This window comes from Xiphophorus maculatus, chromosome 20 (assembly GCF_002775205.1).
Source record: "Xiphophorus maculatus strain JP 163 A chromosome 20, X_maculatus-5.0-male, whole genome shotgun sequence".
NCBI classification, from domain to species: domain Eukaryota; kingdom Metazoa; phylum Chordata; class Actinopteri; order Cyprinodontiformes; family Poeciliidae; genus Xiphophorus; species Xiphophorus maculatus.
In genome coordinates, this window is record NC_036462.1 from 3,989,360 (window position 1) to 4,013,815 (window position 24,456).

Genomic DNA, 24,456 nt, shown 5'->3' on the forward strand with positions numbered 1-24,456 from the left:
TATAAAAATGTAGCCTTAATGAAACACATAAATATTACTTGCTTAAAAGTGATAAATTTTCCAAATGTACTTTTAATCTTTCATATTGTACCTTAATAAAGCCAAACTAATTAATATATTTAGTATTTTAGTGTCAGAAACTATTTTAAAAATCTGAATTTTAGACTGGAATGCTACAAATAAAGGTCACCTTTTATACGCTTTCCAGTAACATTCGGACATTTTGTAGCATAATCAAGCAGCTGTGTTACCTTCAGTTATTTAAAAAAAATGTTGAACAGAAAAGTATAAAAATTTGACTCCTTGAAATTGGCCTCTGTCTCTTTAAGAAGCTCCCACTCTTTCAACATTCCCCATTCAGCTAATAATCACAACACTGGAAGATTTTATGTGATCAACCAACACAATGTGGTACATTATGTTGAATTACATAAAACGGTCTGAAAAGTCACAATACTTTGGATTTTAAATGAGAGTTTGTACTCATGAATATTCTCTGGTCTAAGCTGGTTGGGCCCATTTTGCCGCCTCCATCCATCTTCTTATCAACTATTAGCTTCCCTGTCCCAGCTGAAGAGAAGGAACTCCACACCATGTTGCTGCCAAAACTTATCTAAGCAGAACAACTAAATCTGATCTCCACTGCTTGCATTTTTAGATGAAGAACTGAACAGGTTACATCATCTAACTGCTTTAAACCTCTGCAAAGGTTCATCACTGAGCTACCATCTCTTTGGTCTCCATCATGTTGTTTGTTTACTAATGTTCTCTATTAAAAACACAAACAGATTAACTCAAACTAGTTTTTTTATTATTATTTTATTTTAAGATAATTAGAGTAAATGGTGGTAAAACGAATGCACTAAGCATTGGTCAGATGTGCTTTTAACTCTGAAAACCATGTATTTTTTTTACTGTTGTTTGGAAAATAAGGTTCTACTTTTTGTTGGTCTGTTATGCAAAACGTTTGCTGGATTTTCTTGCACAATGACGAAGGAGTTCTAATTCTAAAATCTCTATAAAACATGTTGAAGATTGTTGTGACATGAAATGTAAATTTTGCAATATAAAACTAGTTTATTTTGCTCATGTCCATCATCTGTTACGTCTTTGGCATTTAAAGGTATCATGGAAGTGTTGTCTACATTTTATTGAGTGAGAAAATTGTTCTTTTAAATGTCAATGACCTTGTAATGTTTTTTATAAAGTGCTACTGACTTAATGAAGTAAATCTCTGAATACATTTATGGTAGCTTGGGAAAAGTGTTTTCCAGCATTAAGAGTCGCCTCTTGTAAAACAATCTTTCTCTTGATGATTATTTGGCAGCAAATAAAAGTGTTTGCTGAGAGCAGCAGCTTGTAATGGAAACAGCGTTTCTGACACATCCAAATAATGTTGGTTTTGAATTGCATCGGGGAGTTCTTTTATGTTGCTTCTAACAAATCTATTGAGTTCATCAGAGAGAAGCTGCTCTGGGACTGAAAGATGTGAAGGAAACAACAGTTCCAAATGAAACCATACTGAACCAAACCATGCAGATTCACCAGGTTTTGTTTCATGTTCATGTCAGATCCTATTACTGTGTTTTTCAATTTATTTTCAATTATTGTGACACATTTTATAGAAATTGTCTCCAGTGCATACATCTTCTTAAAGAGGACTGATTTAGTCTGTAATGTCATGATTTTGCCCCCTGGTAGCTGGATCCCCTCCTGCACACTTAGCTTCTCCGATCTGTGGGTAAAAGTAACTTTAGGCTTGTTGTATTTTTGTGCTATCTGATCCCACAGACGATCACACCAGAGTCCGACTGCAGCTGCTGGATGGAGACCCCCATTCCGACTACATCAACGCCAACTATATTGATGTGAGATAACACACACACACGCACACACACACACACACACACCGATTACAATAGGGCAATAAACTAATATATGCAATATATGTCTCAATATCAGTATTATGTACTGATATTGAATGTAATATCAGAACATAATACATTTAATTCTATTCCACTGAACTTCAATTCAGAATTGCACAGCATTCTGGGGAATGTAGGCAGAGGAAAGACTTGAACCACTCAACCTCTCACTTCTAGCTAAGCAAGGTTGGTGTTTTAATATCTTGTCACATTGTAATAATCTAAAGATTTGCTCGCACCAACAAAGACGTCCATTTAGATTCAGGTCTAGACCAACTAATGACAACCTGCCACAAAGACTTAAAATACAAACTCTGACCACTTCCTAAACTCTCATCATAGCGTTAGATGATCTAATAAAAGATTAATTTTAACAAACTTAGTCACATTGGAATCTGGAAATCCATTTGGTTTTTTCTTCATTTCTATTCCCTCCTCAATGCTACCATTGATTTTATTGCATGTCTTTTTCTCCTCACTTTATCAAATTTTATTCATTGTAATCTCTTTACAGCACAACATGATTGTATTGACTGCTCTAATGAATTTGTTGGAGAAAATCTCTCATTCAATGAGTCCCTAATGATGAAGGATGCCTTTTTTATTGAGATGTAAGGAAGGAGGGACGATGAAAACAAAAATCTGAGCATTACATTGTCTCAGTTAAGAAACACAAGGGGGATTTTAATAGCAACAAAAATTGATTAAAGTATTAATCTCAGCCCAGTTATCTGTCTAACTAGGAGTAGTGGATAACATCAATGGAATAATTGGTGTTTAGAAACGTACTGACAGAAAAAAAAGGATCCCTTTTTATAAACCGTTGATTATTTAAAAAACCAACCTTGGTTTATTCAGAGAGAAGCAGACAGTTTGGAGGACAAAACAGGAAAGACAGAAATGGAATAAAGGGAAATGCACAAGTAGGTGGTGAAGGAAATGAATTTGGCAGGAAAATAAAATGGTAAATTTGAGCTTCTTTGATATCTGAAGTCAGGCTATTGATTTCATAAGTGTTTCAGCAAAAGAAAATAATTCCAAAATCAAACGAGATATCAATATTTAAAAAGTATTTAATGAAAGATTGAAAGGAAGAAGAAACTAACAATTCAGACACAAATTTAATTACACTTGAATATATTAAGGAAAACAGGGAGGAAAAAAAAGGAAGAACACCCAAAAGAAAAAGATAAACCACAAGAATGCACTACAGAGACGTTTATGCTTTAATTATAAAAACATTAATAAAACAACCACAGCTTATGAAACTGTAACTGTACCTTCCTGTAACTGTAGCTGAGTTTCTATTGACCATATTTTGTGCAAATTGGAATTCAGAAAATACGTTTACTGGATGGAAAATGGCAATTTTGAAAAAAATAAAAATTTTTGATAAGTGTTTTGTGCATGGATGAGGTGGTTTTTCAGACGTGTTGAAATTTGTGTATTTTGCAACGCTTGTGATGGAAACACTTTGTATCCATCGAGTAACTGCAGCAGGCTCTACAAGAAGTCTCAGCATCACAGAGTTCACCAAAAGTTGAGTTTGTTGTTCTAGTGTTGAATCCACAGATCTTCTGTAAAACTGCAGACTATTATTTCCCTAAAACGCTGCGTAAAAACGACACTCCCAGGAATAAGGGACTCGTCACTAAGACATCTTCTTACGGCGGATAGTGATAGTGGCTGAAATCTGAATGTAAATGTTTACTTCTATCGCCACTTTGATTTTTAATGACTTATTGTGTGAACAAACTTATTGATTTTAATGGCATTTGTTATTAAATAGAAACACGACAATTGTGAAATTGTGTTCTTTGACATTAGCATATTGAAAACGTTTTGCACACACTTTTATTGGAAATTCAGATATTTTGTTATACTGTAGGAATTTTTCCCAAGGTTTTTCGCCTTACTCCACTTCAATAAAGCTTGCAGAGATGTTTTGTTCTGCGTTGATCTTTTAAGGTCAACCTACATTTTAATCAGTTGGAGGAATGAACTTTGACTGAGCAATGCAATGGTTGATTTCTTCCTGTTTCACCCATTGATTGGCTCACATTGACCTGCAGTGAGCTTTATATAAAGCTTTATATAAAATGTGATCATGGATTATTCAGTAACTACAAGCTGTTCCAAGCCAGACCATCAGCCCTCCACCACTGTGCTTCACAGCTGTAATCAGTTTTACTGTATTCTGATGCATAAAACCCTGAAACTAAATAAAATTGGAAAAAAGAAAAAATGCATTAAGCAAAAATGTAACCAGAAGGTAAGGAAGCTTTTTAATGCCTTGTTCCTCTGACTCACAGGGCTATCACAGACCCAGACATTACATCGCAACACAAGGTAATTAAACTGGTGCAGGAAGCATATGACGAGCTGGAGTGTGGTGTGTGTGCATGTGTAGGGGTGTGTGTTGCCGCCACCAGCATGGCGTCACTTCGGAGTGGAAGGCTGTTACGGCAGCCTCCTAAATCTAAACTGGTGTATAAAATCCCCCTGACAAATTTAAGACCCCATTACCTCAACCCCCCAAAACTGCTATCTGGGATTGATGGTGTGTAGGTGTGTGTGTGCGTGTGTGTTTGTAACAGTCTGCATTATCAGTGCTGATATTTTCCTTTCTAATATGAGTTTGCACCCATCTGCACACACACACACACACACCCACACACACGTCAGCACTGATTTTGTGTATTTTGTCTGTCAGGACCCATGCAGGAAACAGTGAGGGATTTCTGGAGGATGGTTTGGCAGGAAAACTCGGCCTCTATCGTCATGGTTACAAATCTGGTGGAGGTGGGAAGGGTGAGTTCATCTTCAGCACTATTAAAAGTGATTGCGTCCTGAGAGTATCTGGAAATTTTTATTTTCTGTCTTGTGTGCGCAGCCGGACTTTCGGTTTTGTGATTATCACCAGGCACTCTGCTTAAATCTGTGTGTTTGTGTAAATCGTGTTTTTTCAGGTGAAATGTGTTCGTTACTGGCCTGATGAGACAGAGGTTTATGGAGACATCAAGGTGACCCTGATAGAAACTGAGCCTCTGGCTGAATACGTCATCCGGACATTCACTGTCCAAAAGGTAAACAAGACTTCCTTCATCTGGCAGATTTCACCAACTAGATTGGGATTGTGAAGATGCTCCTTCCTCTGACTGTAGAAGCAGTTGATGTCTCTGTTTACATAATATGAGGATTTGATGGTAATATGCTCAGACTGAGGACAAAACAAGGAAAGGAAGTTTTTTTCTATGCTGTATATTTTTTAAAATCCTGAATTCGCTGTTTTTTGTTGGAGACTTTTTTTATACACATGGTGTCTGCACATCTTGAAAGTCTTAAATTAATGCATCAAAAATTAAGGCTTTAAAATGTCTTAAATTCATTTTAAAAATTTACATTTTTCCATAATTTTGTTAATTACAGGTGTTGAATTCTGTTGTGGCAGAACTTTGTAATACTGAGTTATATGTAGGGTTTTTTTCTGTCAGGCCAAAGATGGACATCTTTATTGCATTTTGTGACTCAAGGCAGTTGAGGCTACTGGTAACATTTTGCCTTGCTAGCTTGCTAACTTTTTTGTGTCTATCATGGGTAAGTGCAAATTTATCACCAGTTGGTTGGATGACGTTCGCCTTCATCAATGGCTCACTTTTGTTGCCAACCTGTATGATGCTACATGCATTCTGTGCAAAAAAAAAGCCCAACCCTACTGGGATTAAGGCTGCAGGAAGCCAAATGCAGTGTGAGAAGGACAAAACTTCTGCCAAGAGCCACAAACAGACTCCAGAAATGTCAGTTTTGATCCTCTGGTGTGGCTAAAAATAGTTGTCGCTGCTTCTGCTAGAACTGATCCAAGAACATTTGGTGCGACGCAAACTCAGAAGTCGGAGGTTTAGTGGATTTTAAACACAGCAGTCAAACCTTAGTACTAACCATTTAGGAATTTTATTTGAACAAAGTTGTTCAAGTATCTATTGTTAATCTCACAAGTAGTAGTATTTCTTTCTCAATAGTTCTCCATCCGTACAAACATATATGTGCAATTTTATCTTGTTTTCATTAGTCATGACACAGGTCTGAAATTTCATTCTTCTTGGCCTCAAAAAGTTTTAAATCTAATTCCTCATGGTTTGAGAAAGTCTTAAATTTCATTCATACTAGTCTTAAAAGATCGTAAGTTTTATTTATAATGGTCTTTAAAAGTCTTAAATTTGAGTTGGTGAAACGCTTCTATATGCAATAATCATTTTTTACCCTTTTTTTGCTTTGTGTGCAGGTAAATTAAGAGACAAAGTAGTTGTTTTTTTAAAGTCCTGATTAAATCTGTATTTCTTGTGAGAGTATAGATCATAGAAGACTTCATCAAAAGCAGGACAACTTCATGTTTCTCTGACCAAAATTGCCACAAAATCACATTTTTAAATACCTACATCTTAAAACATATTCCTTGACTTTTGTCACGTTTTTTTTTTTTTGCTTTTCTGCACTTTACCCTGTTTCTTCCCCCGTCCCATATTTTCTTCCTTCTTTCACTCATACGAAAGCAGCTTATCAAGACAAGTCCTCAAGCCCTTGCCGTCAGCGCATTTAGCAAGTCATTAATCCAAAGCACCTCCGTGTGGGTGTGTGTGTGTGTGGAGTGGGCGGGGGTGTGTGTGTGTGTAAGTTTCAAAGGAAAGCTGATTTCGAATGCCTGTCATTTGCAATAATACATGCGAACGCACAAACAGATTCAGAATATTCCATCTCTGCTCTGAAGAAGCTCCTGTTACTGCCTGAATGTGAAAAACAAAGCAAAAGGAAGACAAAGGCAGAGAGAGAGAGAGAGAACAGGTTCGAGGCAACAATTAAATTGCTTCACTTGCAGTAAATAATGAGAACAGGATCTTAATAAAAACATTTATTAATGGCACATCCAAAGAGATTAACTGAGCAGAGAGTAAGGAAGGACGACAGGGTCTCAAAGAAAGAGAAAATATGCAAATGCATCTGCAAGAGAGAGAGCAGGAGAGATGGAGGACAGGGAAAAAAGATCACAAAAGGTAGCTTGTGTTTGAGAGTCAGGATCAGTTGTAAAGAAAAGCTGTGGGTGAGGGAGGAACATTTCTGTTCCACGGATTGCCAGACATTATTTTCAAAGAGTTCATTTTATCTGTGAAAGTGGAATTTTCACAAAACATGCAGAAAAGAAGATTGCAACTTTAGTTTCACTGTGTCTCTTTCTCACTGTGCAAAACAGATGTCACCTTGTAGTTTTGCATGTGTAGCTGAAGACAATCTCTTTCATGAAGCATTTGTTGCTGTAGACCATCACACAGAATCCATTAAAATTGGATTTATCTAGTAAACAACACTTTGAAGTGTGGAAATCAAATATTTTTTGTGAAGCCAAAGATTTGGGAGTGCAGCAGGATTATAATAATTTTGGGTTTTTCATTACAGTTTAGTTTTATTTGACTTTTTGTTTGTCTAGCTAGTTTTAATTAGTGTTTAGTGTGTTTGATAGTTTTTATTAGTTATTATTAGCCACATATTGTTTAGCTTTAGTTTAGTTTTTATTAATTATAGTAGTTAGTTTTTTCATACTTTGGGTAATTTTTAAGTGCAGAATTCAAAAAGATTAAAGTATTGCATTGTCATGATGTATACATTGATTAGCTAATCAATACTCAACAGAAGTGTGGAGAATCATCCGTTCTCCATGTCTGAGGTTAAAGAAGAGTCGGTGAGTTGAATTCAAGAATTCCATTTATTAATACCAAAATACAGCTGGTCCATTTCTCATGCCACCTTTAGGAGGTAACAGACAAAATGGCCCAGAAGAGTTTGTGATCTCCTTTGTTAGCCTGTATCTAAGCTACGCCCCAAAGAGGGCGTTCCCTAGTGTGTCACTTCCTCTAAGCATAGCTCTCATTTGCATTTTCTAACATGTCATTTCCTTTAGCTTTAGCTTAGCAACTAGCTAACAGAGATAGAAGGAAAACACAAATTATTTATTAATTATTATTTCTCAACAGAAGTTACCGTTTTCACAAAATGTATTCAGTTATTGTTGAACAATTGATTCTGATGTTTCCTTCCAGCTTTTGCTGTTGCCATTTTGCAGATTAGCGTCAGCTGAGCCAGGAGAATGGGGTGCCATAATTTGCTGATTTGCTTATGTGAGGGAAAAAACTAATATTTCACTAATAGATGGATTCATAAAAATGTAAACAAAAGATATAATTTCTGTATGTTTTAGTTAGCTTTAGAAACACTTGATATAGTTATTTATTTCAATTAACAAAAATCTCTCCTCAATTTTTGTTATTTTGTTAAATTTAGCTCATTTTAACCATGGTGTGTTACTCTTATTGAACACAAATCAAAGAGGAATTAAAACCTATACACTTCAGGACACATTTTTGTATCATCTTGATTTTATAGAATGCAGCTAACTGGTGTTATTAGACATATAAACACCAACAGAGAATGAATGCTATTGCAGGAACAAAGATGTAGTTCTGGGGCATTTTATCCTCCAACAGTCCAGGTAGGTTCCTGCTGTCCTTCTGCACAGCAGGAATGATTTGATTGCAGTGTTTTGCTCCAGTTTAGCTTCAAGGCACAACTGCAGTAAAGACTCGTATCTAATAATGTGTCAGAACTGAGCCATGTTGTGACAAAGCAGATGTGCTTTGTTTCTTTGTTGATGAGAGAAAACGGCTAATGACACACATTTGGTTGAACTTTGGAGTGATTACAGTGACATTTTAGAGTGTAACATCTGCAACAGTCATTCATTATGTCTTTGAAAAATCTGTATATGGAGAGCCGTTTCACTCAAAATTAATTAAATCTTGTTATTAATAAATAGTAAAGAAATACTCCATGAAATCAAAAGAAAAAAATCTAAAAAAAACCCAGCACTAATGAAAACTGACCGGAGCTATGCAGCGCAGTGGTTTTAATTTGTCTAATCTACTAACTTCTATTCAGACGTCAGTTGAACCATAAATGGTTCTTAAATATGTTCCGGCACAGAAATGCTCTGAGCAGATTGATTTGAGGTGCAGCTGCTGTCTGCATTGTTACAACCAGGAAGGTCTCATGGAACGAAGGACTAAAGAACATTATGCTTTTCATAAAGCACAAAGCAATTCATGTTTTTTCCAGAAATAAAACACTTTAGTTTTCCGAGGTCGTTATTTTTGAATGCTTACGCATTTTTCTATTCTAGTATTAGAAAAAACGGTGAAGCTTCCAGTGTTTCAGTACAAGAAAATAAACACAAGTCTGTTCTTTTCCATCATGACATCTATTCTGATGGGGTTTTCAGGTAAACTCTCCCTCTGTGTTTTTTGAACAATTGTAATTCTATTTCAAACAACTAGCAGAGAAATGAAAGGGAAATTGCATAAAACGTAACTGGTTGTTCTCACAGAACAATCTCCTGGATGTCAGGGTGAACTTGTAAGTAAAAACCTAATGATTGTTGCAACTTCCTCATCCTGCTGTCCCAAGTTATCCAGATTCAGGACATTCAGACAATAAAGGGCAGGTTAAGGTAGTCTCTCACAAGGTAGTCAGAGCACTTCGTCTAGTTGTAACAGGACGGAAGAGGAAAATATTTATGCAAAAGTGTATAGAATGTCATAAAATTATGGATTCATTTCATTATTTTATGTGCTGACAGGAACTGTTAAAATAACTGCAGATCTTTGAAGGAATTATTCTCATTTTTCACTGCGAGGGGCAATTCTAGATTCTCATTTTCCTTCGAACATTTTAATGTTTTTGTTTTATTTTTTCAACCCAAGTATCGTGAATCTCAGGCCATGTTTTTATGCCGCCTATTGATTTAGAGAAGTAATTTCAACATCATAGAGAAGAGTCGATCGATGCAAAGTCGACTAATCAAATTACCTTGTGGTTTTTCTGGGTTTTACGCTGCCTTTTGTCCTTCCTCTCCCTCTACGCTCATTACTCTTTTTTTTTCACTTCCCTCCCTTTACCATCTCTCCTCTTCTTCCAGTCTCTCAATCCTCATCCTAATCATTTATTCCTTGAACTTTAAACTGTCTTACACACCTTTTTTTACTTTTATTCTCTCTTCACTGTGCCATCATTATGCTAAAGAATCCCTTCCTACCTTGACCCAGGATGAGGGATGCAATAACAACAGTTTCATTTCAGTTTCTATTCTTAGAGCGTAAACTGAACTTGGGAGATCATGACTCTCGGTTTTAAACCGCTCTCAGTTTAGAAGCATAAAAGGAAATCGATTGTTCTGAATAATTAAAGAAAGAGCACACAGTGTTGTAAGGGAACAGGAGGAAGAGGAAACAGAATCCCAAAGTGTGACGCAGATCTATGTTCAAAATAGAAACATAGAGATTTAGGTTGCCATATCATAATAAAAAGAACGTACACCCTCAGACACTTCTAGAGTTTCATCAAAGCAATTTAGTCTTTTCTGGGTTCTATTTCGTTTTTTAAGTGTACAAAAACACATCAGATTATAGACTGTGAATGGAAAAATCTGGATCAATAACTAATTGACTTTAGTTTATTAATTTAACGGATTCTACAACCACCATGTTGAGCAGTAATACCCCATTAAGTCATTTTCTGGAAGACTGTCAGTAGTTTTGTATTTCAGGTAATCTTCCACTTCACACCTGCTCACTACTCTCTCCTGGTGGGATCTCCTCAGGGAGCTTCTGTGGCTGCAGCTTTTGCTCATTTGACCTCCATTCCTTGATCAAAATAAAAACAGAACCTTTTTCCTGTCATTTCTTTTCAACAATTTATGACTTTCTTTGTTTTTTACTGATAATTTGAAGTTTTTCAGATTTTCAAGCTGGTATTAAAGAATAAAATATTAACATTAATATTGAAATTCACAGAGAATCAATAGCGATATGTAGGCATAGGGAAACGTTTGCGCCTTTTAGTCCCACTAATTGGTTTTACTGCAGTTTTGAAAAAACTCAGACAGACAGAAGGAGAACATGTTAGTCATTAGAAGTCAGAAGTTAAAAGAAATGATCATATTTTACAGATTCTTTTTCCTGCTCATCATGGAGGCCATTTTTTATTTGACAGTAATACAGTAAAAAGTATTTCTCACCATTATTTCAATCAATCAGCTATTTTGTCTCCAGAAATGTAGTTTAGAGTTTTACCCTCAGGCACAGAGAATTTTTATTTTATCTCCAGTATTTATGCAGAACTGTGCCTCCACTGTAGGTAACATGCTTTTAAAATGACCTCACAGTTACTGTTTCTTCCTCTTGACTAAGTTATAATTAGATATGTACTTTTACATTGAGCTACAATCCACCCAAAGGACTTAGAAGGATGCTAGTCTCCTTGGTAGCAAACTGGGAAGCTGAACTGGATGATGGCATTTCTTTCTGTAAGTTTCTCCCTAAAGAACCATCATGAGATTTGTGAAATCAATTAATCTTTTTTATGGAGCTTGAGTGGCCTTCAGTTTCCCCAAATCTCCCCTGTAAATTAAGCAAATGAGCCACAATAAGTCTTCCTGCCTCTCAGTCCCAGAAGTGGCCCCGAGCGCCGTCTTGACATGCACAAGATTGATTTATTTTCCATGTGAAACCAAAGACATCAAGACCCTTGTATTCCTGAAAATCCCTGCTGTAAATTAGGGTCCTGAACTGTGATGCGTCTTCTTGTCAGTTTGCTCCAAAAGAGGAAAAAAGCTTTGTGACATACCTGCATTTGTCATAATCAGGAGAGAAAATGGCCAACACTTTTCACCAGCAGGTGAAATCCTTCCCTGAGGTTTTCATTGCAAGCGCATGTGACTGAGCACAGCGTGTCGTCATGTTTTTCAGAAGGGCCACCACGAGATCCGTGAACTTCGTCAGTTTCACTTCACCAGCTGGCCGGATCACGGCGTTCCCTGTTACGCCACGGGACTGCTGGGCTTCATACGACAGGTCAAGTTCCTCAATCCACCGGACGCCGGGCCCATAGCGGTCCACTGCAGGTAACAGAACACACTGAGATGACCTAAATAGCAGATAAAAAACAATGTGCTAATCTACCCATTCAGCTTTCATACGTTTCTGTAACCCCTGATCATTCATGAAACTAATTTGAAAAATATTGCTTTAGAAATGTGAACTATGAACGTTGACATTAGCGTTAGCGTTTGTGCTGCTGCAGCAGGTTTAGCAGTTAGATGCTATTTTAGGCTTGACTGACTTCGCCGATAAGCTAACTCCTGTTAACATGACTTTTCCAGCTACCATCAGATCGATTTTGAAGCAGAAATAAATCACTAGCCCAGAGAAGCATCCTCTATCGCTGTTGTTTGAGGATGTCGCTTGTGCGTCAGATTTAGTGCCGTACCAGAAACAAATGAATACAAAGGTTCTGGACTTTTAGATGTTAAAATATTTTACCCAATATTTGATACTTTAAAAACATAAGAGCAAAAAATGCTAATTTAAATTCATTACTTTGCTTCATCCACCACAATGTTTTATATTTCTGTTAAGTTGTGTGGTTGCTTGGTGTCCGTCTCCTCTCTATCGATGGACAAACTAAACACCATAATTAACTAGGTTTTCTACTTTTCTTCCCTAAATATGTTTTCTTCATGTTATCTTCATTTTACAAACATGTCCTTGAACATGTTGCTATTACAATATGTTTTATGAACTACATATTGTTGAGCCCTTTGCATCTCCCATCTACACATTTTTTTGCAACTGTAAACCTTGTAAAATGATCCCAAATAAAACTAGTTTTATTCTTTGTGATGTTAAGTAAAATTATGTCTCACATCTTCTAGTGTTTTCTTCTAGAGGTTGAGACTTAAAGGCTGCATCAAAAAGGCAACCAGGACATGAATCCAGAGCTAATGGATTCATGGTAAAATTGCAAATTCTATTTTTTTTTTTCCAGAGAAAGAGACAAAATAGAAGATGTTCTTCTAAGATAGAAACATATCGGTTTGTTATAGGAGCTGGAAGATAGACTTCAGATAAAATGTTTTAACTGACAAAAGAAAAAGGAAAGAAAAAACACATTTGTGGACACGTCGGTGCGCTGCAGTCTGGCCCACACAAACATACTATTGAATTATTGTCATTGGGAAAAAAATTTTTTTTTGTTCATTTCAGAATAGTCACCAAAAAGGCCAAATTGTTACTTAAGCTTCAATAGTAAATCCTCTGGCGGGATCTGACACGAAGTTTGGACTGAGTTTCTCAATTCATTTGAAATAATTGAAACTTGTATTAATGCAAAGTGTGGATCTCAGCAGGGACTACACAAAATAAATGTTAACACCCACCCATTATTGGTAAATAATGGAGGTAAAATACTGTCAGGTGCCTATTTTCAAAATTCTCATTCACTTATATGTTTTTGTGTTTTTCTCTCTGACCTATTTTTCCTTTTTTGGTATTTTTTCCATACTGACCCATTTTCTTTTGCATTTGGCTGTGAAGCAGTGGTTGCATCTATTATATAAAATACAAAGGCAAACATGTGCTGCAAAGTAGGATTGTTGAAAGTTCAGACTGTTGTAAAATTGGGGCACAGTGTGCAGATTCCTTTTCTTTAACCATTTAAAATAACACACATAACTAAATGTTGTTTTTCCATCTCAGAAAACCTGACCAAGCAGTTGGGAAATCACTTTTATAGAAATTTAAAAATTTCAATGCAATATGCATGTAATGAAGTCAAGCTCAAAGCATTTTGTTAAAACTCAGATAGCTATTTTTGATAACCTTAAGTCTTTAAACTCCAAACATATTTGACAAGACAGTTTTGTTAAATCAAAACTTTGAGAGACCTGGTAATCAGTACAACCCATCCTGCAAATCTTTATTAAATGTTTTCTTGGCCTTTTATTTCTACAAAATTTGTTTCGCCCCTGTTAATGTCTCACTTACTCTAATATACAATGTTTCAAATACACACTTGTGTACTCCTCATCCACTTTATAGAAGTAAGAAGAAGCATAAAAGGTGACACAACCAGAGAATGGAAGAAAGCAGCAGACAGACAAATGAAGAGAGCCGACATGTAAACAGACGATCGAGGGGGAAGTATGTGGACAGACAGGCAGGAAGTTATGGCAGTCACTTCCAATTTCCGGGGGCACTCAAACGCTGTTGGCCTGTGTCACAAAGCTTTCAAACACACACACACACACACACACGCACACACACACACACACACACACACACACACACACACACACACACACACACACACACACACACACACACACACACACAGCCAACAGTATTCTGGTCTCTACATTAATCACAGACGCTGACAGGTAATCTGCTGAGGCGCTTTCTATCTCTCCTTCTCTCTCTCTGCCTCTTCTCTCCTTGTTTTCTCTCTCTCCAGCTGTCTCTGAAAACTGTCATAAGGATTGCAGAATGAAAGATGGGTCTCTTTCCTCTGCTTCCCTGTCCCTCCATGCCTCTTTTCTTTGGTTTCCTCTCCATCCCTTCACCTGTCCCTCTTTTCCTCCCTGTTATGATCACGTCTGTCGCTCACAGTAACATCTTCACATCGTTCCATGGTTCTGCTTCCTTCTCTCCTCGACTCATTCGCTCCATCTTTTCATCTGTTGATCTGCCTCGTCTCCCATCTCTTCTGTCCAGGTGTTGCTGTTCAGTTCTGTCACTTTAACACAAGGCATGGGATACTAAAGCGTCTTTGTGTGTGAGGACGACAGAGGAAAACAGTATTTGTGTTTGAGCCTTTGCTAAGTTTGTGTTTTTTGCAGTGAATGCCCCAAGAGCTGTAGAAAGGAGGGAACTTTTCCCTGTAGAGATTTTGGTAAAAGAAGTAGAAGACTTCATTCGTCTTCTTTGGCTCTGTCATACTTCAGAAATACCAACTACTATTAAAACCAATTGTCAAAATTTTGGCCTTATGGTTACACAATCAATGTTTATTACACTTTTCCTTTGGCATTTAAACTTCCTTGTAGTTTTAACTTGAATGTTGTTTTCTAAACTTGCAAAGATTAATGTAAGTTAGTGGATAGTGGTTATGAATTTCCCTTTGAGCATGACTCGCTTTTTTGTCTTAAACATCCAAATTATTTTATTCAGTTTTCACTCTACAGTACACTGTTGTTTTTCGTTATTATTAAGCAGTTATGAGGCACAGCGGCGAAACCTGAAACTGCTGCTGCGCAAGGTACGAAGGTTGTTGCTAGGTAACCAAAGAGTGAGTGATTTAGTTGATTCCTCCAGCCTTGCTTTGCTGGCCCTGAGAAGTTAAGCGGCTAAATTGTTTTCTTTGCCTACATCCCCCAGAATGCTGTTCGGTTCTGGATCACAGTTCAGTCAAATGATCAAAAATTCTATCAGACGTATTTTCTATTAATATTGATCATGTGTCGGTGATGATAGATATTGTAATTGTTTCATTGCCCAGCCGTAACGATGATCAAGATTTCTTGTTTATTGGCTTGTCAATTTTGAGCAAATCATTTTTTTAAGCTTTCATAAAACTAGACGAGTTGCTCACAAGCGAGTTGAATCTTTTCCATGTGTTTCTGCAGCGCTGGTGCGGGGAGGACAGGTTGCTTCATCGCTGTGGACATCATGCTGGACATGGCAGAGAATGAAGGAGTGGTGGATATTTTCAACTGCATCCGTGAACTGAGATCTCAACGGGTCAACATGGTCCAGACAGAGGTAGGAGGAAAATATGTACAGTAAAAAAGTTTGCTGAAAACCCACCCAAAGGTAACTTCAAAGAGAATGAACCTGATATTGTTGGTTTAATGTTCTTAAGCCACCGCAGATTTCCCCAAGAGTTGTTTTTATGAGCCGACATCCACAGTTAGTCATTGTTCTCCACTGTTTATTCAGCAGCTCTAAATGAGCCTGATCAGTCATTATTAGCCAGACGGGTTGCAACTGTTGGCCATGTCATTTTGGAACAGAGGTATTCATTTTCTTTCTAAGCTACTCTAAGCCCATCTAATCCATCCCGCCCCTGCTTTCCATTTGTGCCTTTAATGAAAATAGTGTGCTTCCAAAAAAATGAACTTTTCCACCATTAGAAAAAGAACAGACTGACTTGCTTTATGCTTCAAGACTAAATGACTTTTGAATGTATTAGAGAAGTGAAACCCACCCAGAGCATCACATGGGGGGTTTTGCTGTTATGACAACAGTGCTGTTACTGCTAGCTTTTTGTGTGTGTGCCTCTTGAAACCAAGCTAAATGCATCCTGCCCTGCCTTTTTAAATGTGTGGGAGCAATTTGTGTCAGCGTAGAAGCAGTTCGCCTCTAATATAATCCTGCTCCACACAACACAAAGCAATTAATCTTTTAAAAGGCACAGAGAAAAGTGTGTGTGTATCACTCATCTGTTTGCGCGTGAGATTCTGCATGTGAATGTGTATTTGAATGCCACTAAAGTAGGTAATGACCAACAGAGGTCACTTTGATAATGCTTTTAAACTCGCCTCTCCACTCGAAGGGCAACAAATCAAAATTCAGCAGAGACAGAAGCTGAGCGATAACATTGGAGGCAAATTGAAAATGCGAGAAGCTGCAGACAAACACGTGTGGGACACGGACAAAAAACTGAACTGACACAAGATAAAGCAGCCAGCTGTGAATTAGTATGCACTTTGGCTGCTGCAGCTCTCACCTGAAGGTTTAGGGGTTCAGACAAGAAAGGCCAAACTTCACCATAAAGGACCAATGCACCACAACACTCCCTGCTCCATCAATTCTGTCTTAGTCCACCGTAACAGCAGTAGAATGCAAATTCTGTATTTATATGCATAAACAAACAGAAACTGAGTTCCTGGTTTGCTTACTTTTGATCGAGTGTTGAAAATGCTGCTGGGCCAAATCTGCATCGTTTACTCAACAAGTGACATTTGTTGCTGCTCTAAACAAGTGGAACAGAGTTCAAGGCTGAGCAGCTGTTTGTTCACCAAGTCAGGAGACAGGAAAACACCGACACCCCCAGACTTTCTTTTGTTGGTGTTGCAGGAGCAGTATGTGTTTGTTCACGACGCCATCTTGGAAGCATGTCTATGTGGGAACACAGCGATTCCAGTGTGCGAGTTTAGAGCCGTTTACTACAATATCAGCAGACTGGATCCACAGACCAACTCCAGCCAGATTAAAGATGAGTTCCAGGTAAGTCCATGGAAAAGTTTTTGTTTCAAGACTTCACAAAAAGGCATAAATGTCTTTTCCCTAAAATTCAAGAATGTGTTTTTTTAGCTGGATCGTAACGATTTAATTTATTGTTTATGGATCTGATAGACGCTGAATATAGTGACACCTAGAGTTCGTCCAGAAGACTGCAGCGTGGGTTTACTGCCCCGGAACCACGATAAGAACCGCAGTATGGACGTTCTGTCTGCTGACCGATGTCTGCCTTTTCTCATATCTGTTGATGGAGAGAGCTCCAACTACATCAACGCTGCATTAATGGATGTAAGTTTAAACATACTTCTGATGTTCTTCATAACTTCAGTGTTCTGGTTACCATTTACCCATAGACCACGTTAACCTTTCAGAGCCACAAACAGCCAGCAGCCTTCATTGTTACCCAGCATCCTTTGCCAAACACCATGGGGGACTTCTGGAGGCTGGTGTTCGACTACAACTGCTCCTCCATTGTCATGCTCAACGAGATGGATGCAGCACAGGTACAACAACATGCACAACTTTTTTAGGAGTGCTGCCATCTACTGGCAGAACATGCCAGATTGAATAAATGTTCTGAAGGCATTGAAATTGTAGAGCCTGTCTCTTCTGATGTTATAGTTATGTATGCAGTACTGGCCGGAGAAGAACTCATGCTGTTACGGCCCGATTCAAGTGGAGTTCATATCAGCGGACATCGATGAAGACATCATCAACCGAATCTTCAGGATCTGCAACATGGCTCGGGTATCCAGAGTTTCCCTGTTCGTTAATCCACAATGTTACTGCTGGAAGTCACAGCAGTAACATTTTAAAGCAGCTCCTGCAAACTTCGCATCGCCACATTTGGTTTAAAGACGCTGCACTTATTTAATGAGATGAGATACAGTCAAATGTTCTGACCTGGAAGCCAACTCAGGTTTAGGCAGATCAGTTTAATGCCGAATAGATGATTTTATTTGAAAGAAACTGATGCGTGGTGAGTATTTTATACATCATGCAGCATATGAGATATTGCTGAAATGATTAATCGGATTAATTGATTACTAAATTAGTTGATTCTTTTATTAACTGCGTAATTGTTAACTGAATTATACAGACTCAAAAAGGACTATCTGCTGAAAGAACAGATCAGAGCGGAAGTTTTATATATATATATATATATATATATATATATATATATATATATATAATTTAAATTAATAAAACACCAGATTAGCCCTACACTGTACTGATAAGTTCAGCAGAAAAGGCTGTTTTTCACATTATTAAAAGTATTTTTTTAGCTGCAGATGAATTCTTTGCTGATCAAATGATCAAATGTACATGCAAGGAAAGCTATATTATTGCATTTTAGGTAAGAAAATGTTCATTTTCTCATTTAAAAAAGGAATTAAATTACTCACTTACTTGCACATTTCTGTGTTTCTAATATTGCATATTTTTAAATGCATAGTTAGTTGCAGCCCTAGTTTGAAGTAGAGCTAGTTCAGATCTTTGTTCTCCTTGATCGACTTTTAAAGGGCGTTCTTTAGGATGAGACTTTTTCCTCACCTTTCCCTGGTTTCCATCTGCCTCACTTCCTTTTGTTACTCCCTTCTCATCTCATCCATGACGGTACAACTCCAGAGCTGCCCTCTCGCCTGTGAGCTCCTATAGCGCTTAGTGAACTCTCCTCCCACCTCCTCCCTATGTTCTCTCTCTCTTCCTCTCTCAAACACATCACCAGTGTAGTGTGAAATGGCTCATATCATCGCCATAACAGCACATCTCACTCTGCTAGAGTCTGAAGTACCAACCACTAAGCCATCAAATGAGGGAAACTGTGAAAGAGGGGAAAAGAGGAAAAAGATATAAAATATACAAATTAGTGGGAAAGAGAGAAGACAGACAAAAAGGTGAGAGAAGTAAACCAGCAGGTCTGGATTAATCTGGATGTGTAGGAATAAAACAAAATACATTTTATTGTCTATCACTGATTAAATTTGTTATTAGATTTACTCAGCAGAAATGAATTCTACATTAAGCAGTTGTTTTAGTAAAGCTATCAGTTACATGGTGTTCAGTCATCCTGCTTTGCACTCAGAACATTTTCAATTTACTGACAAAAACACCAAGTATTAGGTAAACAGCCCACAGCATCATACATCCTCCACCATATTTAACAGGGGCTTGGTAATGGTAATTGTGCCACTGGCACTCTGACAGTGATTGCTGAACAGACAATTTAATTCAAATATAAATTAAATCAAATTAAATTTTCTTTGAAGTACATTTGATCAAAAAGCAAAGACAAAACAAGCATCTTTTGTGACTTTACAGATTCTTCAACTTTTTCAGCTTTAAATATTTTAGGTGCACAGCTAAAACAAAAATGTTCATTTTTCTTTTAAACAGAAACACACATCATTAACAGTCTTTTAAATTCCCACCTTTCTTCACAGCCTCAGGACGGTTACCGCCTGGTGCAGCACTTCCAGTTCATTGGCTGGCCCGCCTACAGGGACACGCCTCTTTCGAAGCGCTCCATCCTCCAGTTGGTCAGGAGGTTGGCCAAGTGGCAGGAGCAGTACGACGGAGGAGACGGGAGGACGGTGGTGCACTGCCTGTGAGTACAGGGAGACAAAGCAAAGACACAAATCTCTTTAAGCATTTAAAGAGATTTTAAATGTTATTCGGATTAAACTGGACCGTTTTCTAACCCAAACAAGACAAAAGATTAAGTTTATACATCTGAACCAGCACTTAGCTGTTTTACAAAAAATTATTACACAATTACTAATAAAATTTTCTGAAAATGTTGCTGACACTTAACTCAGCAACTTTATGAATAGTCTTCAAACAGGCAAAGTCCAGGAATTGAACAACAGATGGCTGAGTTGAGGACTAATAATCTGCACCACAGCTAATTGTTAGAGCTAAAGATAATTTGTTGTTAGATTGTGAGAAATCTAAAACCTGAAGTGTGTCTGAAAAGTAGACCGTTATCCAGTGGTTTAACTTGGTTTCAGCCATGTTACAGAAGTTTATCAGAGTCTAGAAATGTATTTATATGTGGTTTAATAATTAAGACGTGGTGAGAAGCTTTTAGTTTGCTGCTAAAGAAAAAAATAATCCCAGTCATGATGCTTTACTGTTAGTAACAACATTTCAGCAACAAATGCTTTACATCATCAAAACATAACACAGTAACCAGTTATGAAACAAGCAATAAATATTACATTTTGTCAAATGCCATCATCAAAATCATTAAGCAAATATATATTTTTGGGCCTGATCTTTAGTTTCCAGCTGTACCAAGTGAAGCTGTGCGTTGACTCTAGATCGTTCCTTTTTAGGTCCAAAGATAATAACTTTAGTTTGTTTCTGTTCACCTCCACAAATCTATCTGTTGTAAGCATTTGTTCAGTGATTGGATCGATTCAGAATCACCTGTGTATTCTGGTGAAAAGAATACACAGACTGTCTGAACAGTCTGTGTATTCTGTCTGAATGAAGCTACAATTTCATCATTTTCAAAAAGTTTAATTTGAGTTTTTAAACGGTATTTCTGTATTTACAGACCAGATCAATTCAACATTACTGTGTTGAAGCACCCAAGTCAGATGTGTTCAAGACGGGAAAACATCTAAAACATGCAGTTTGTTGACCCCCATAGCTGAAGTGGAGTAATCCAACGATTTAAAGGAATAATTTAGGATCGGGGTTCTATGAAGTAGTCATCAGTAGTCAATACCATTCCTGATATCTTGGCCTGGGCCCAAAAAGCAGCTTTAGCCTTAAAAAACAACATATAAACCTAATAGAATAGGAAACTTCTATTTGGATTAGTTAAGTTTCTAAAACTATATCAGAAAAAAAAAGCATGAACATCAAACGGTGCAGATCCTCTGGTCTTGATAGCCTTCAGGTTATCCCAGCAGAACTAAGAGGCTCAAACCAGGCAGACTGATGCAACAAACAGACTCACAATCAGACAAGTTATTTTGTGAGGAAACATTAACTTTTACTTTCTGATGTATTAAATTCATTTTTCTCTAAGCTCATTGTGGCGAAAAAGTCTCTCTTCTACCAACAAGTGCTCCACACTATCAGATTTTTAAAAATGTAAGTTTCCCTTTAAATATCAGCTCAGTTTACAAACTTGGTTCTGATTCATTTAATAGCAATTTCATCCTTATGCACAGCTTCAAAAAAGAAAAACCCTAATCTTCTGCGACAACACTGCAACAAATTACACAGATCATTTATCTTTACTGTTCGAGGTGCTTCTGTTGTTGTGTTACAGCTCATGCAGTAAAACAATCCTTCAATGTCCACTTTTGAAATTTATAACACTGTTGGTAACAGGCTGATTACAGACACTCAAATCCACAAACTCTGCCGAGCTCCATAAAAATCCATCTGAGCAGAACAAATGAGGAAGTAAAACAGCAGATGTAAAAAATTAGGAAGCAGATTAAAAGAGAGCTAACAGGAATACACCCCATCCATCCACAGACGTTCTCTTCCAGGAAACGTCTCCCACTTCAAACTGGTAGAGGAACAAGATCCAACTGCAGAAACTGCTGTCAGGCCCTTTAGGTGAAATTAGTCAGTATAATGTCCATAAGATTAGGTATAAATCTAGAAATGATTCATTTTCATTCCCCAGATTAAATAAAAGTTAAGGTCACTTGGCTAGAGTTTCACTTTCAGTTCAAAGTTCAATCCAGAAATACTTTTAATACAGGAACTGCTTCTGTGAAGACACTGACTAATCAAACAAAGCCATTGATTTTACTCCTCTGTAACATCAGTAATAATAATAATAAAAGATGATGATTCAATTAGCAGCAGGTGAAAATTTACTCCCACTGCTCTTTATGTTTCAATTTAAGCAAATAAAACTGAGTCTTTGGAGAACAGCAGAAGGCAGCACTGTGTTTGTGCCATTATTCAGTCATCAAAGCATATGTTAGATAAAGCAGAGTTACAAAAATCTGATTCTGTTTTGTCCCAGTAAATAACAGCTTAATGTTTGAAACTAGCTTTGCAAGTTAAGACCCTCTTGAAGACAAGATCCTGGTTGCATAAAATGACTGGATTTATAAGAAGCTTTGACATTCAGAGTAGAGGCTGCATCACAAGCAGCTCACAGAAACAATCCACCAGAAGAGGAGCAGTCATTTCACTGCTAATATGACTTTAAAAAATGATGTTCTGTTTTATTTGTGATGGTTTTAAAGTAAACATTTGCAGAGTATTGATGCCGATTCACTTCAACCACCATGAAATATGTGTACCACTAATGCCTGTTGAGTCACATTGAACACATTCTGCCTGATAATGTTTAGTTTGCATATTATATATCAAAATCCATGTTTACTGGATGTGTTAACTCCACAATAATCACAACCTAAATAGTAATCACCATTTTCATCTGGTGGTTGGTCTCCATGATCAAACCACCAGCTGCTGATAAGTCGTTTCATTTTGCTCACCGTAGGTTTGGTGCTTTCTATGGTAAAAATCATTTATTGTAATCTTTTACACTGAAGTACTTTGGTGGTTTAACTCCTACAAATAACATCAGGAAGCTTATGTTATTTGAAGGTATATGTATCAATCAGATTTATTTTCTTATCATTAGTAAAAATATGTTAAAGAATTACTGAAAGTCTGCTAATTTTAAATATAGTAGAAAGGTAAAAGTCAGAGGTCGATGCACACTGAGTGATCTGAGTTATTTTTTTGTCCAGCATTTAAATTAACATTTTGTAAAACCTTTCAGCGAAAACAAGGTTTAAATAAGAAATTTATTATACAATACGTTTCTATCAGTTCATTTTTCCAACAGCAGTCAGACGGAGTCTGGTCATTACCTTTGCTCATTTTACTGAGCAGCATCAGAGAATCCAAAACCATCAATGTGGATTCAAGTACAACCTAAAACAACAGCCAGGAAACAAAAATATTCATAATTTCTGATTTCTGGGACCTAATTACCAGTATAAATACTAATTCAAATGAGAATTAGTTTGCAAATGAAATTCTCTGTGGCTTTAACTAGATTTCTAGTGCAGCAACGTTTAGATATGCACAGTACTGGACTTTTCTCATACATATCCGATTATAGTATGAAAGTTATTCAGTTGTCTTGACCCTACTGGCCACTCGAGTCCTGACCTGTTTTAAATCAAATCAGCTTTCCTGCTTCTTGTTCTTCAGTAATTAGGTTCATCATATTAATGTCTTTTAGCCCTAAGATATAACCTAAAGCACTATTGCAAAATGTATTTAAAATATTATTTCTCCTGCACCTTCATGTTAATTTGTATCCCAAAGCAGGAAAAAAGAAAACATAACAAGAAGTAGGCGAAGAATTGCTAAAGGAATCCCTCTGCATTCTAAATCTGGTCTCAAAGCAGAGAGGACCTGAGGTGTTGCATCGCTTTCTGAAACAAAACTGGAAAATTACACATGCCTCACAACAAAAAAGAATTACTTAAAGCTTCTGTTAGTTTGACACTATCTAAGCTAAGGATACAGGAGCTGAATCACTCCTGGCTTTAATATGTTACACAGAAAGTAGCTTCAGCTAATCATTACCCACGCAGCATTTGGCCTCAACCTTAGTGCCAAATGCCTTAGTGGTGCAGAGACTTAGTTTGTCTCTGCACCACTAACTAAAAGAGTTGGGTGAATATATGTCAACATCAATTAGGGCTGGGACTTAAACCATTCATTCTGATTAATTCATTTAATAGATTTAAAAACATTTTGTTGAATGTAAGGACATAATTATAAAGTGCCCAAAATAGCTGCAACAAAGCTAAATAAAAATATTTCAGTGAATATACTCTGAACAAAAATATAAATGCCCCATATCAAATATAAGAGTTTTATGAACATTTGTGTTATGCAATATATGGAGAAACTCAAAATATATTTTCAGTAATGACTGATCTTCATATCGGCATTGATAACAGGTTTGGTCATTTGGAGCGAATTGACAGTCCTTTGAACATGATGGGGGTCAGGTTGAGGAATTTGATCCTGACCCACTTGGCTTCTCATAGGCGGTTACGGACATTCGGAGGTGTGATGCGTCTGTTGTGCAGACCAATAGTCTCATCAACTGCAGGATCGCTGGTCTTAGCCGATCCTGCAGATGGACGAACTGGATGTGGCGTTCTTGTGCTGGAGTGGTCACACGTGGCGAACGAGGATGAGGTTGATTTGCAGTAGTGCCAGTCTGTTGGAAACAAACTCTTAAACGGCCTATCGTCCAATAATGGACATTGAGCCGTGCAGCTACTGCTCTGGTGGACATCCCTCCATCCAACATGCCAATGGCACGCTCCCGCATA

At 37.3% G+C, this 24,456-nt stretch overlaps 1 protein-coding gene across 12 annotated transcripts in view; it reads left to right on the top strand.

The window, feature by feature from the left end:
• ptprt (protein tyrosine phosphatase, receptor type T) overlaps positions 1–24,456 on the top strand; it is a 316,939-nt gene that overhangs the window by 288,418 nt on the left and 4,065 nt on the right. For 9 of the 12 annotated variants that reach the window (XM_023325145.1, XM_023325147.1, XM_023325148.1 and 6 more), the window contains 11 exons: positions 1,783–1,868; positions 4,238–4,274; positions 4,639–4,736; positions 4,895–5,011; positions 11,774–11,928; positions 15,487–15,622; positions 16,940–17,089; positions 17,219–17,392; positions 17,476–17,607; positions 17,726–17,851; positions 19,549–19,712. In XM_023325145.1, the coding sequence (XP_023180913.1) occupies positions 1,783–1,868; positions 4,238–4,274; positions 4,639–4,736; positions 4,895–5,011; positions 11,774–11,928; positions 15,487–15,622; positions 16,940–17,089; positions 17,219–17,392; positions 17,476–17,607; positions 17,726–17,851; positions 19,549–19,712 (1,375 nt within the window). The remainder of the gene's footprint in view (positions 1–1,782; positions 1,869–4,237; positions 4,275–4,638; positions 4,737–4,894; positions 5,012–11,773; positions 11,929–15,486; positions 15,623–16,939; positions 17,090–17,218; positions 17,393–17,475; positions 17,608–17,725; positions 17,852–19,548; positions 19,713–24,456) is intronic. The other 3 variants (XM_023325149.1, XM_023325156.1, XM_023325158.1) reach the window with 1 other exon arrangement.